The sequence below is a fragment of the Nipponia nippon genome, unplaced genomic scaffold (genome assembly GCF_047370975.1).
Source record: "Nipponia nippon isolate SJK-2023a ecotype South Korea unplaced genomic scaffold, ASM4737097v1 scaffold_3, whole genome shotgun sequence".
Classification (NCBI taxonomy): Eukaryota; Metazoa; Chordata; class Aves; order Pelecaniformes; family Threskiornithidae; genus Nipponia; species Nipponia nippon.
This window is the reverse complement of record NW_028262347.1, coordinates 120,373,881-120,387,557: the sequence shown is the minus strand read 5'-3', so window position 1 is coordinate 120,387,557 and position 13,677 is coordinate 120,373,881. Positions and strand designations below refer to the sequence as shown.

Genomic DNA, 13,677 nt, shown 5'->3' with positions numbered 1-13,677 from the left:
CTCTGGTGAAAATCCAATAGTAAACATGCCACGTGAGGCAAGCATTTGACATCTGCAAACGGGTGCCATCTGTTTCTTCTTTTAAGAGTATTAGCCATCTAAGAAAGGAAAATAGATGCATGAAGCTTGGTCTGAGGTCAAAAGAGTGCGAGTGAGATCAGGGTTTTGATTGCCAAGTAAAATGGTGTATAGATCCACCCCCACACCCACACTGCTTTTTTTTTGCAAGTGGAGGGAGATACTTGCAGTAGACACAAAGGCATACCATCCAGATTTGGGGGAAGTCTGGACGCAGAGGCAGTGACACAGCCCAGGCTTCTTTTTAGGGCTAGACCAAAGCCTTTTCTAAATGAGGAACCGAGTAACCTCAGAAGCCAAAAATTTTGACTCAACCTTTTGCAATTCTCCTTCTGCTCCCGCCCGCAACCACTCATCTCTGGGCAAGGAACAGCTCGTTGCTTCTCTTTCCACGACATGCTTTGCTCCCATAGTTACTAGTAGAGCCTGTCCGTCCCCTTGGTCAGTAGGTAACGGAGCTGGCGCGCTCGCCTCCCGTCTCTCCCACCTCCTGGCATTGCTCCAGGCCCTTAGGCTGCCACGGGAGCTTCAGCACTGCTTGGCCCCCTGCAATCCCACCTGGCTCTGGCTGACGGAGGATTCGGGACTACCTTCGCTGTCTCTGTTCTTAAGCATTACAAACTGGCCCTTTTCACAGTTTAACAAAAACTCTTTATAATTTAAAGGCTTTACATCACGTACTACTGGAGCGCTCCTGGTGCAAGACCAATGGCTGTAGGGAAGCAGTAGCCTGTTCTGGAGGCACTACCAGCTTACGTGGCAGCTCTGGGAGGCTTTGCGGAGCTGTGGGCTGTTGCAGCAGGACTGTGCTGGTCCTCGGGCAGACTCTGGCATGTTTATAGTACAGGACAGGGTACAGTAACAGTGACATCCCTTTAACAGCGAGGAAGAAGGGATTTGCTGTGCAATTCACTTTGCTCTCTTCGTGAGTTTGCTTATGCTCAAACTCTTACACGAGAGCATCTTTCTGGATTTTGATGCAGGTTGTAGCAGCTTTGAAAGATGCAGCTCCTGGAGTGAAGGAATTAGATGGAAACCTCTGGTTTCATTTAAAAATAAAAAACAGCAAATGCCCCTTGGTTGTGGTTAGCTCTAAAAAACGTATTAAACCATCACAAAAGGTGTTCAACTCATTTGGGATTTTTGTCAGACAAAGCAGCCGATGTCGGGAATGGCAGGTTGAAGAGTACGGCAACATGGTGGTTTGTCTCTGCACAGCATGGGGGCAATGGCAGCGGTACAGAAATATTAGTAACAACATTATACAAGTAAATACAAGTAAAAATTAGTCTCAACTTAGTTGCAAATGTGGTCACAGATGACAGCTTGGCTGCAGTGGCTATGGCGTGATGGAGTTAAGACCCAGAGGAACACGGAGCGAGCAGCAGATTTAGGACTCTGACCATTAAGAGGCGGCAAACCACATCGGACCGACCCAAGTGCCTCCTCTGACAAAACGACTGGTTCTGTGGGTGCAGGGATGTAACACAGCTTGACGTCAGAAAGAAGTCAGCAGGTTGCAGTCCCAGGCGTTACCCCAGTGTAGATGGTAGGGAAGGAGGTTCTTCCCGTTTGTTGCATAAAACTACGTGGCCTTCAAAGTGTTATAGCTTCATGAAGCTGATACTATGGGAATGAATCCATACTTGTATAACACAGGTTAGCAATCTTTAACTAGGACATATTAATCACATTACATATGTGATACAAATTATCATTAAATGAGCATAGCTTTTCTTCTTGCTGCAAGGAATTTAATAATTTATATAAAGAGTGTGATACTATGTATTTATTACTTGGTTTTGGACCCCAAATCCAGTTTTGGATTTGGACTTTTATTAGCATCTACATCATTCAGTGGTACTTTGAAAAAGAAAACATTTCTGTTTTGCAATTTATAATTAATTGGGAATGTTATCAGTCATTCACCTTACTTATGCTACTTGAAGGTTAGATATAAAAATAGACCAGTTCTTATTTGTTGAAGGGCTAGCAGAGAAAATGCAAATGTTTAGCAATAGTAGGGCTTATAGAAACTTAAATAGTTCCTTGCATCATTTTTCTTTTGAGTGATTTACTCCTAAGGCAGAAGAACTGAGATTCGTGGCCACAAGCTGTTCATGTAAACTGCTGTAAACAATGCTGGCTTATCTGGCATGAGGAATGGTATAATAATGTGACTCTCCATTTTTTAAAAAAGACCTTTTTAGAAGAGTGTAAAGGTTAGGATATAAGGTGGGTAACTAATGAAGCCTACACACTGCTGAAAGTCATGTTTCTTTTCACCGAAGGATCAAAGGATAATGTAAAGTTTCATGTTAAACAGGACAGAGAGCTTTGCTGAAGAGAGAATTACCTTGGCCCCACTGTATGCAGTAATGATATGGTACAAGAAGGGACATGGGATTATAAAAGAACAGACTCCGCGAGCTCCGATTTTAGACTGCAGGAGTAGAATCAGAACCTCCCATTAAAACAGGAACGTGGGACTTTTTTTTTAAAGCGCCATGCAAGTCACCCATTGTATGTAGTACTCGCATATTCATTAGGCACAATGAGCAATTACAGATTAAAAGCTGCTGGTGTCTCACTTCAACCAGGCAAATGCTTTCAGGGGAGAAGAGGGAATGAATTTTGATAATGAGAGGTTTTTCAGGCTGCAAGTTTAAATGGAAAGAGGGAACTCTTTACCTGTCCCCTGCAAAGCCTCTACACTTACAATAGATCCCATCTCCTAAAGCAATGGTGTCAACGGCAGCTATTTTGCACGTCTTATTTCTCTGAATCAGATGACAACTGTGGGCAGTGCCATGAATACCTTGATCTGTGAAATAATAAAGCTCTCTGTCGCCAGTGATATTAGTTTGACTCCTGCTGCTGCTGTGTTTTTTTCTCCCTCTTCTCTTTACAGGGTAAGGCACATTCTGCCACCAGTCAGATCGCACACCACTTGTCTCTGCATGGCTGAAGCAATCTAGACCTGGGTGTAGTGACTTGGCCTAAAGACTTACGGACAAGACCCACCTCCTGCCTGTCCACCGTGACTTATTGGTCCAGGTTTGCCTGGAACATACCCCAAAGACAACTTTGGCTCAGAGAATATCCGAAAGACCTGGGAAGGAGGAGTAGTAAATAATTTTTTTTTTCCCTGTTAAATTGGACCAGGAGAGTCTTTTAGGGGGAAATTCAGTGCCAGGAAGACTTGTTAATGCTTTGTGAATTTTTCTCAAGTACTACTAGCAAGGCCACATTGTACTTCTGTATTAAGGTACCGTTATGTATAAAACAACAATGCACATAATCAGGGCTGCATCAGGGATGACTCACAGTTCTATTACTTTGTGAGCATCGTGACATCTCTACATGCAAATTGTTACTGTCAGCCTCATATTTGAATTTGTGTGTGGCTCACACAGAGCTCTGGACACAGCCCCTGATCCGTGATACACTGGCGTGGGTGTAGCTGAAATGGTCACTCATACTGAGAGCTTTGCCGTCTGCCTGAGAATCGTTCTACCCTGAAATAAAAAAAAGCCAGAGCCAGAACTGGTAAAAAGTGGTGTTGCATCTTTGCATTTGGGTAGTGAAGAGCTGGATGTAACAGTTTACGTGAGTTCGTTACTTATGCCTGACCAGCAGCCAGGTGGGTGTTGCTATTGAGGGCTCTGTGCTCAGCCTGCCAAGCTGCCATCTGCCAGATAGCATAAAGCACTAACCTGAATCCAGCTGATGGTCTCATGGATAAGATCCAAAGCTCTTTACAGCTCACAGTCAGTGCTCTGAATACGTGCATGCAAATGTTTATGGATAGCCTGGGTGGATATGGATTTCTAGCTCATCCAGGACATCCACAAATATTTGCATGCATGTATTCAGAGCATGCAAATATTTATGGCTACCTTGGATAAGCCCTCGAGGTTGAGGGGATTGTAAACCCCCCCCCTCTATCTACCTCCCACAAGCACCAGTGAGCTAATTACTCCATGGCATGTGATGGAGAAGAGGCAGTTCATCTCTCACTACCGATGCTCTGCATGCAAACTGGCCACGGCGGGGCAGTGGATGGAGGTGCTGCCCTCCAAACGGCAGGAGACATCCACTGGTGCTGCAGACAGCGAGGAGCCCCATGCTGCCAAAGTTCGTGACACACCAACTATTGCAACTACATACATTTATCTGTTTCTACCAGATGATACCGCTATCGTATCTTTAAATCAAAACCATAGAGCTGTTTCCCTGGCTGCTCTTCATCTATGATATTTAGGTTACAACCTAAATACCTAAACCTAAAGCTGTTCAGGGCAGCTATTGCTTCTTACTGTGAACATTTTCACAGCTTTGGCTGAAAGGAGCCTTGCTCTTTCCATGGCCTCTTGCCAAATCTGTGCTGGTGCCGGGCTGTTTGAAGGCAGTGCAGCCCTCTCCAGACACCGCTATGCAAACAGCAAGGCAGTTTGGATCTCAGATCTCCAGGGCTGTAGCCCATCTCCAACCATGCTGAGGAAGCCTAGTGGCATAGGATTTCTTGGAAGGAATTTTTTATTACGGCTGTCTACACTGTCTTTCTTGACCTGTTGGTTAATTGTGTTGACGTACTCACCTTTTGCCTCACTGAGCAAAAGCCCATGATGTTTTGCTGTCAGGGATCCCTAGTCAGACGGGCAGTGATCTGCCTGCTCCGAGGTAAGCCGAGTGACAGCTCCTGCGTGTGGGCTGTTGATCTCCTCTAATTGCTGCCGCGTCAGCAGTCAAATTAGGCTGTCTGAGATGACGGTATGAGACTTTATAATCCCTGCAAATTCCCCCCTCACCTGAGCCCTTTGCGTTCATGGTTTGGATTTACCGACCTTTTGTGAAGAGCTTTCAGGGGATAAAAGCGGCATTAATGTTTTGAGGGTTCCAGACCTCAGTGAAGGCATCGCTTGCCTATGATCTCTAAGAATCCAGTTTAGCAAGAGCCGTGCTGGTCAGAGCTGTTAGACTGTGTCTGCTGGCACTCAGCATTACTGATTGTCAAGGGGCTCACTAGTATGAGATTACGCATTAGAGGAAAACTAGAAGAGAGAATTATTCTGGAATATGGATTGCTTCCAGACTCTTCTGAATTATACTGAAATGGAGGGACCTGCCTCAATGATGTGCCTGAGAACTTGCTATATAAAAGACTGTAAACCACTCCATTTTGCTGAAAATCCATCTGAGCTGGGACAATCCCATCTCTCCAGGAGCTGCGGTTGCTCTCGTAGGGCGATGAAACAAAGGCGGTCAAACAGTATTAGCATGTGCACCTTGCCCATCATCCCGGAATATCCAGGCTTCCAGGACATCAAGGTTTGTATGCAAAAACTCTCTTTGCAATATATGATAACTACTATCTGTTCTCTTGTTAGAGTAATTCCCCTGCTTGCTGCTAAGTTGATATTTGGTATAATAGTAAGTTTTGGGCTGTATTTCAGTATAGAAAAATCTTAACCTGAAAGACTTTTATTCTGCCACATTATTAAGTGGTTTATTAATTTTTAAGTTGATTATTAAGTTGATTATTAATTTTTAAACCTTTTTTTAAGGTCTGAGGTAGGAAAGAGAGACTACTTTTTAGTCAAGTTTTAGTGTTCTTCAATTACCTAACTTATTCCAAAAGTACAACCACTCTAGGCAGGGTCGTGTTAGATTTGCTGGGTCCCTTCCAGAATGAAGTGTGATGGACTAGTGAGAGATCAAAAACTTGAATACTTTTCAGTTTACATGGCATGTCCAACCCACTATTTCTCGTTTGCGCTCAATGTTTTTCATTCATTACCAGTAGGCAACATGCCAAATGCTGATGATGGAGTGCCCTACTGAGACATTGCTGGGCTCTGAAACCAGATTTGTGGTTGGACCCTTGGCAAGTATCTAGACTTAATTAGCAATTGTCAAAAACTTCATGAATGATGGCTTTTTTTAATACCAAATTCATTGTCAGGCATAATAAATGATTCCAAAATCTGCCATGATCCTGCTGTGGCTGTCATCTACACACAGTATAGGCTTTCTTTCTATTGATTTGAAAGAGTAATATAATATAAAACATTTCTCCCTTCAAGCTGAACGGCTAAGGTTTTTCAGAGAAAAAGCCATGGTCTGCTCTAACTGGGTGTACAGAAACCAGCTGTTGCTCCTGGTAGCTTGAGGCAGGCTGGGGTGTCTTGGAATAGCTGTGAGAAAGGTGGAAATGGCAGAGCCATCCCTTTGGAAACCCAGGGGGCATTTAACTGGGGACACGGAAAGACAATCTTTTACATGGTGAAGTTCTAGCAACATTTTCTCTCGCGGTCAATAAAAGGACTCGCAGCATGGGTGTTCCCCTGAAATCACCCCAAAGACACCCACTGATGTCAATGGGGGCTGGATCGGGCCTTTCTTTGACTATTCAAGTAACTCAGGTATCAAATTGGTTGGTTAGCAAGGAGACAGGCATCCTATGATGGGAAAGGGGGAGAAAACTCTGTGCACATCTATGATATGCTGCAGGGTAATAATAATAAACTTCATAGTTTTAAGATGTAGAAATGTATTCTATGTGAAAATTGCAATTCTTGTAATAATACACTGCAATTCAGAGCAGAGTTACGGGGAGTAAGGAAAGGGAAAAAGGATAAATAAAATTTCCTACAAGTGGGATCTGGTTTTACCGTGGGAAACAGCAGCTACAGACTAATGAGATTTGAAAGGATAAACCTGAAATTCTGTTAACACAGGCAGGTGAGAAATTCTTTCAGAAAATTAAATTTTCAGGGAGGCCACACAGAATTGCGGCAGTACGTCAGAGCCAGTGGGAAGTACTCAGCATTGTTTAACCTCAGCCCAAGGGACTTCTGGTCCAGAGAGGGATTGGTACCAAACTGCTAGGTCTTCAGGGAATTTGAGTTAAGAAACTAAAACCTTCCCTAACAGCTGTTTACTGTATGGAACCCTATACTTAAGCTCCTTTTGCTACTTAAGCCAGCATATTTTGATTCAGATTTTCTTCTCCCTTCTGCCCCCAATCCTGCCTCTCCCTCCCCCCCTATTTTAAACAGTTATCAAGAAATTATTTGGAAACTCCAGACTTCAACCGACTTTTCCAGGATTTGGGAAGCAGAAAGAGCTCCTCATCAGATTTGAATAATTTTCCAAACAGAGCTTCATTAGTCCATTGCCTGGGGAGCTCTTCAAGAGGCTACTTGAAAGGCCACCCAACAACCAGTAGTGGCTTCCACGACAAGCCATTGCAAGAGTATTTCAACGAGAGGCTAATGGAGCTCAGGAACTATGAAAGTAAGAGGTCTAATAGGAAGATGAACGTATTTGCTGATAAGAACCAGAACGCCTTCCTCGGCCGCAGAGGATCTCGGCGCAGAAGCAGTTGCAGCGCTGTGGTAATGATTGGGCATGGCAAGGAGAGGGAAGAGTCCTGCAGCTCAGCAAATCAAGACAACAAAAAAGCAACCGAGCGTAACGATCAAGGGGAAACCCAGAATGTCCTGAGCCTCTACGAGGGTGACTTCTTGGACCTTTTGACAATGCACATCGCTGCTCCCCTAGAAGCATTTGTGCAAAACAAATGATACTGGAGCTGGTTACAGCTTTTCGTGCAGTCCTGAAAATCAGGAGGAATTGTTCCTGCTCAGCACCATTCTGCCCTAAGTAGTTCGTGTACGCCAGTCCACTCCAACACAGACATGCGCTTGTTTGTGGGAGAAAATGTTCTCTCACTTTGTGTTCGTGATTGATGTTGCATATATTTGTTTTCAATTATTTTCTGCAAAGAATCATTATAATTGAGACATAGTTGTGACTTACTATATACAGAGAGCAGTGTTCTAAATATACGTACGTATTACTTGAATTCTTAAGCTGCCGTAAAAAGAAGGTGATTAGTGTCAGAGGAGCAGCTTGGTTTCCTGCTGGTAGGTTTTAGTGGGCTGTTTGTATTAGCTAATCTGAAGAAAAACTGTTGTGTTCTGCCTAGTTACTTTGCTTGTTTCAAGCCTCTCAGTTTTTATCATGCCATTTTGGCCCAACTCATTTAGGGTGATGTTTTGCACAGATGCAAATAGTTGATGAGAAATGGTTGATTTTCACTCGTTGCCACATGTAATCACCAGGTGGATCATTGCAAGTGGCTGATGGATGAAGGAGCAAACCCAGACGTAAGTTTTACTTTTAAGTATGATCAGCCCTTATGGTTTCATTTGCAGACTCACAAACCTTTGACTTAAAAAGCACTACAAGGGCAAAGAGGAAAAAATGCTAGATTTAAGTGCAAATGGTGGAATTAAGTATGAAAGAAGGCTCCTTTCCTCTTTCCTACTGTAAATATGAGAACAACATAGCAAATTGCTAATGTAATCTGAACTTCAAATTGTTTATTGTATTTTAGTGGTTATAGTGGTCATCTGAGTATACAATGTCAGCTGCAGCTGAATCTTTTTATTATGAGAAATGTCAATGTTTAATTCCACAGTACACTGACTGAATATCAGACCCAAAGCAGGGTAATTACTTTAAACTTCCAGAAAAAACTACTGCTGCCTGTGGTATCATGAGCAATAAATTCCTCATTACGGTGTTGGTTTGAGTTGATGTTCCTCTCTCTGCTTTCCGACTTGTTTTAACGTGAGTTAACAAGTAAGCCATGCCCCTGGCTAGCCCTCATCCCTTCCAGTGCTGGTTTCTCTCCATCACTTTGACCTCCCTGTTCCTCCCATTTCTTCAGCCCTGGTGAAACTTGCCCCAAGGTGTGTCTCGTCCCTTCTGCAGTGCATACTTTCCCTCTGCCCAATACTCACCTATTTGCAGAAATACTTCTTCTACTGCATTGCCTCCTCAGCTCTTGGGCCTCATGTTTCTGTCTTTCAGAGTGTGTGAGTGAATATGTGCGGAGAGGAGAGGGCAGATTAAAGAGTCTCCTCCGTCCCTCCTGCCAGTCCCCTCAGAAAACAACCAAGAGTTTCCCCCCAAAAAGGGAAGGGAAACAGAGAAGACTCATTCCACATCCCTTTCCCAGTCCTGGGATCAATAGCATCTAAGGGAACTGAGATGGGATACTGAGAGCTCTTGGTCCTTTGTGTGTGGGAGGAAGCATTATATACTTAGGCTAAATGAATTTTTCAGAATTCACAGTTGCCTTACTGCTGCAAATGGAGGGGAGCAGGCAATTAGGTGAGATTTTCCCCGGAGGAAAATATTTTTTTAGATTTAAATGAAAGTCCGAAACACATAATGTATTAGCAGATGCCATAGAGGGGATGCATCTGGTTCTCATTGTAAATCTGCCAGAGGTTAGTTTCTCCTCTAGGAGTGAATGCATAATAATAACATACTATTATGTGAGGGCATAATAATAACAGTGCATAAGGACAAGGGAACAATATTAATGGAACACAGGCAACCTTAATTCTTTCTTTTCTTAACCATGTGGCTTTGCACTCTTAAATATGTGCTTTTGAAGTTTAGTTTTGGAAGTCACTTCCTACCTACAAGCTTTTTAAAAAAGGAAAACTGCCTGCCTTCCTGCTCCCGATATTTTTATCATTATCACACTGCAGTGACCCCAGATGCAGGTCTGGAGCATCCCGAGCCTCTCGGCAGACCTCTGCCATATAAGCTAACAGGTCCACGGAGCCTTGCACTGTTAGGGCGCTACTGACGTTTGCTGACAGCAGAGGAACAAACTTCCCTTGAATTAAGAGAAAATTTAGCAGTGATACACTGTAATTAAAAAAAAAAAAAGAAAATCAGGTAAAATTTACCCAATCATCTGAAAATGGGCTATTGAAGCTGCTCAGCCTCTGCGACGGAGTTACTCTTCTCCACTCAGGATGAGTCAGAGCACCGATTTTTAATAGGCCTTATTTTAATTTTATTTTTTACTTTTACTGTATACCAAATATGAAATAGAATTACAAACCCCAACATATTAGACTCTGACTTGGCAGAAACTTGTATTGTCTCCTCCCCCAGAAGCACCCCATAGACCTGGGACTGCACAGTCAGGCCCATTTATGGTATTTTTCATCTGTAAAGCACCCTAAGGGATTAAAAAAGTTGACATGTTTTTTTTCAATTGGATTTCCTTCAAAATAGTGTAATGGCTTTCCTCTGAGAGGCTGCTCAGCTCATGCCGGAGATAGTGGAGAAGTCTCAGGAAGATTACATCTCCCACGAGGGAACGTATCTAGATGTTGTACAGAAAGGACATCAAGTTACAGAGAGAACAAAACCACCAAGAACTGTTAGAGAAGGAATAAAATTGCATCTCACATCCTCTCAGACTGCTAAAATCGTGTGAAATATGGCTTGGGTTTGTTTGGAAAGCAATAATATGCATGACCTGCGTTCATGTAGTCTATTACCTTAGGTTTTACTGAGTTTAGCTGTTGGACGTAGCTGCTGCTTTCATGCAGATAATCTGTTTTCACAATGTTCTTTCACGAAACTTGTCGCAAACACTGTTTGCCATTAGCAAGCTCATAAAAATATTCTTTATGCCTCTCTGAAAAATTCTTCTTTCTCCTCTTAAAGACAAAGCACTGCACCACTTTCCTCCTGGTGATTTTGCAGCTACTCCTTACCTTTGTTTTAGATCTTTCCGTACAGAATACTGAAAAGCACACTTGGCTGCTGGTGGTTGTTGTTTTCCTTCTCTAAACACTTTCTCTCTGCCTGATTGGGGCTTAGGCAAAGGCCTCTGTAGGGCCTCATAAATCAGACAGCGCTCAACTTAAAAATATAGTTCGTGTCTTCTGAAGCCTGCATCCCTGCTAGTGATTTTGTCATCCTTTCCTTGAACTTATTTTTAAGGTCGTAAAGAGTTGTGTTGGCTGACAGTTTGCAGTGCAGAGGAAGGGCATCTCAGGGGAAGCACTACCTGCTTTCAGGTGAGAAGCTGAACCTCCACAAAGTGAGATACAACCTCGGTTTGGTTTTCACTTCCCTCAATCTCTGAAGATGTGATGGGACAAAAAACACAAAAGACAGTAGTATTAAAACATAGGAAGCCACAAAGGCATCTAGCATGGTATGGGCTGCATCTCACTCTCACTGGAATCATCTTCAAGATGCCAAGGACTTGAGGAAGGTCCGTTTGATTATATGCCTCATTAAAGCAAAACGTATAGTTTTCATGTAGTTAAATTAAGGAATTTATTAAAAAAAAGCCAAAAAAACAATCAAAACAGTGGTTTGATCTAGATACAGCAGCACTGTGACATTACTAGGACATTATGTACGAAGAATCCAAGCAGCCATAGAACACAGAAGCCTTTATCTTCAGTCACAATCTCAAAATGAAACTAGCTTCATCAAACAATGTTAAAGATCTCCCTGGAAAGAGAAACAAAACCAAACAGACCCTCCCCACCCCAACCCTTTGGATACTAGAATGATTTTTTTGTACAATACCAACAGCCACTAGCTCTTCTAATTGAGAACACTTGCTTTAATTTATTACAAAAATGATCTGTTGACTCAGTTATGAAAGACAACTTTTAACATTGCTTTAGAAGTGTCTGCTCCTCTTATAGACTACAGTATTAGAAGTGCTTAAAAACATTTAATCCTGGATATGCTCTTGAAATTCAATCAGAAGGATATTCTGTGTGTGTTTATATACCAAATATGATTTTTAATTTTTAAAGCAGGTGAAAAGACTAACTCTAATATGAAACTGCAATTTTACAATTTAATTATTAGTCAGATATGGGCAACCACATGATAGTTCATGAAATCTTTAGGTCTATCTACATTGCTCAGAAACACAAAATAAAGTTTTTACAACTTTCACCTTCAAAAGGCTAAAACGTTAAGTCTTTTAGAAGAGTGTCCAGTGTTTAAAAGAAACGCAATTAAGGGAGACCGCATTCAGTACACATGAAACATAAGTCGTTTGAGCTTGCTAATAAACATATCTAACAGCTGCGTGTGGGGCGATGAGAAAGGAAAAGACATTTGTCATCCGGCCACTACCTGAAATGTTTCTTCTCTGGGAGTGAATCTTCTCTACAGGACCGCTGATTCTCCAGAAAACCTGGAGTTCCCCTTTGGAGCCCGCTGATCCCGGGCATGTGGTTGCCTCTTTTGTTTCCATAGCTGGGCAGGGAGTTGACCCGATGTTTGCCACGCATGCATCTTTGTGGCTTCACAGGGCATCTCGCTCACTTGGCACCTAGGGATTCATTTGCAGGCTTGGCCAAAAAAGTTGGCGAAGAACCAATGAATGTTATTTTCTTCCTTTCCTCATAACTATTTCTTTCCAATATAAAAAGAGGAAGTGTTCGTGTGAATGCTGCAATTACTAGCTAGCTCTTAAATAAGAAATGAATACTTTAACATTTTCACTGTCATCTCATGTTCTGTTGGAGATGTCTTTACAGAAGCGCACTGCATTCTGTTTCAATATCTCTAAGGAACTAAGGCAAACCAATAATAAAAAAGAGCCCCAATTTACAAGAGTCATCTCCCTAGACATGTAAGTAAGAACAGCTGTATTAAGCCTATTTCACTTAAATAATAATACAAAGAGTTGATATTGATCTGTTTTATGCACAAAGTGCTTTCCATTGATGGACAGAGAGCATCCCTCCATGTTTAAGAATGGGAAAACAAAATTGCACCGAGGTTTGCCCAGGGCAGTGAAGAAAAACATGGGCAGAATAGAAATACAAACCACCGCTTCTGGCTCCAGTACATAAATCAAGGAGAATACATTTGCGCCAGCAGTAATATTCATTTCAGTGAATAGGCAGCAATCTGTTTGAAATTGTTTCTTTCATAAAGCCCGTTTGTCAGTACTCTAGCTTAGCTGATCCAACTGCAGCAGCTTGTATTTGTATTATCACAGAGACGTCTGGGGGAGGTGAGCGTATAATACTGTAGCATACTGTTGGCTTTCACCTTCTTTGGTGGTTTCCCTAAAGGAAATAATTTGCGAAATTCTCTGAACTGATTTCTTTCTCTTTTCTTTTTGCAGTTAAGGACAGAGAATTATTACCAGCCAGCACTGCATAAACAATATTATTTAGTTTAAAAAGAGATTGTGTCCTGCCCAGCACACAAAAGTGAAGAATTGTTTGAACTCATGCAGTCTTTCTCTCAGCTTTAGCAGGAAGGTGTTAGTCATTATTGTTCTTGCTCTAAATAATTAGTAGTATTTTAAATTTCAGGTCATATTTGTGGAAGGCTTGACACAGACAACTCTGGAACCTTCTGTCTTCCACGGAGCCACTGAACAGACCGATTCTCCCAAACTTCACTGCCAAATGTAGCTCCCCGCATCCTGAGACAGGCTAGGACCATCCTCGGGCAGGAGAGCCTCTAAGTCTGGACTTCTAGGGCTCCTGCAGGCCACTTTGTGCTTCATGCTACACACATGAAGGAAGATGGTCTGGTCTACATCCCAAGGGGCAGACTAACCCAAGGATGTTCTTTCAAAGCGAAGTCCGGTCTTTTCAAAGATTGTATGGGAAATGCCTAGGAATGCCTGATGAATGACCTCATCCGCACTGAGAGACTTAACAAGTGAGTATTACAAATACGAACTGGAAAGAAAATAATCACAACTAACTGTGGAGCAGA

The 13,677-nt window shown here is 42.4% G+C and overlaps 1 protein-coding gene across 5 annotated transcripts in view; it reads left to right on the top strand.

Annotated features, from left to right (window-relative positions):
• Positions 1-8,651, top strand: part of RGS10 (regulator of G protein signaling 10) — a 41,953-nt gene extending 33,302 nt beyond the window's left edge. For 4 of the 5 annotated variants that reach the window (XM_087767523.1, XM_087767525.1, XM_087767524.1 and 1 more), the window contains 2 exons: positions 2,990-5,409; positions 7,140-8,651. In XM_087767523.1, the coding sequence (XP_087623649.1) occupies positions 5,158-5,409; positions 7,140-7,667 (780 nt within the window). In that variant the 5' untranslated portion in view covers positions 2,990-5,157 and the 3' untranslated portion in view covers positions 7,668-8,651. Of the gene's footprint in view, positions 1-2,989; positions 5,410-7,139 lie in introns of those variants that run through there. The other variant, XM_087767529.1, reaches the window with a different exon arrangement.
• Positions 8,652-13,677: the final 5,026 nt, after the last annotated feature.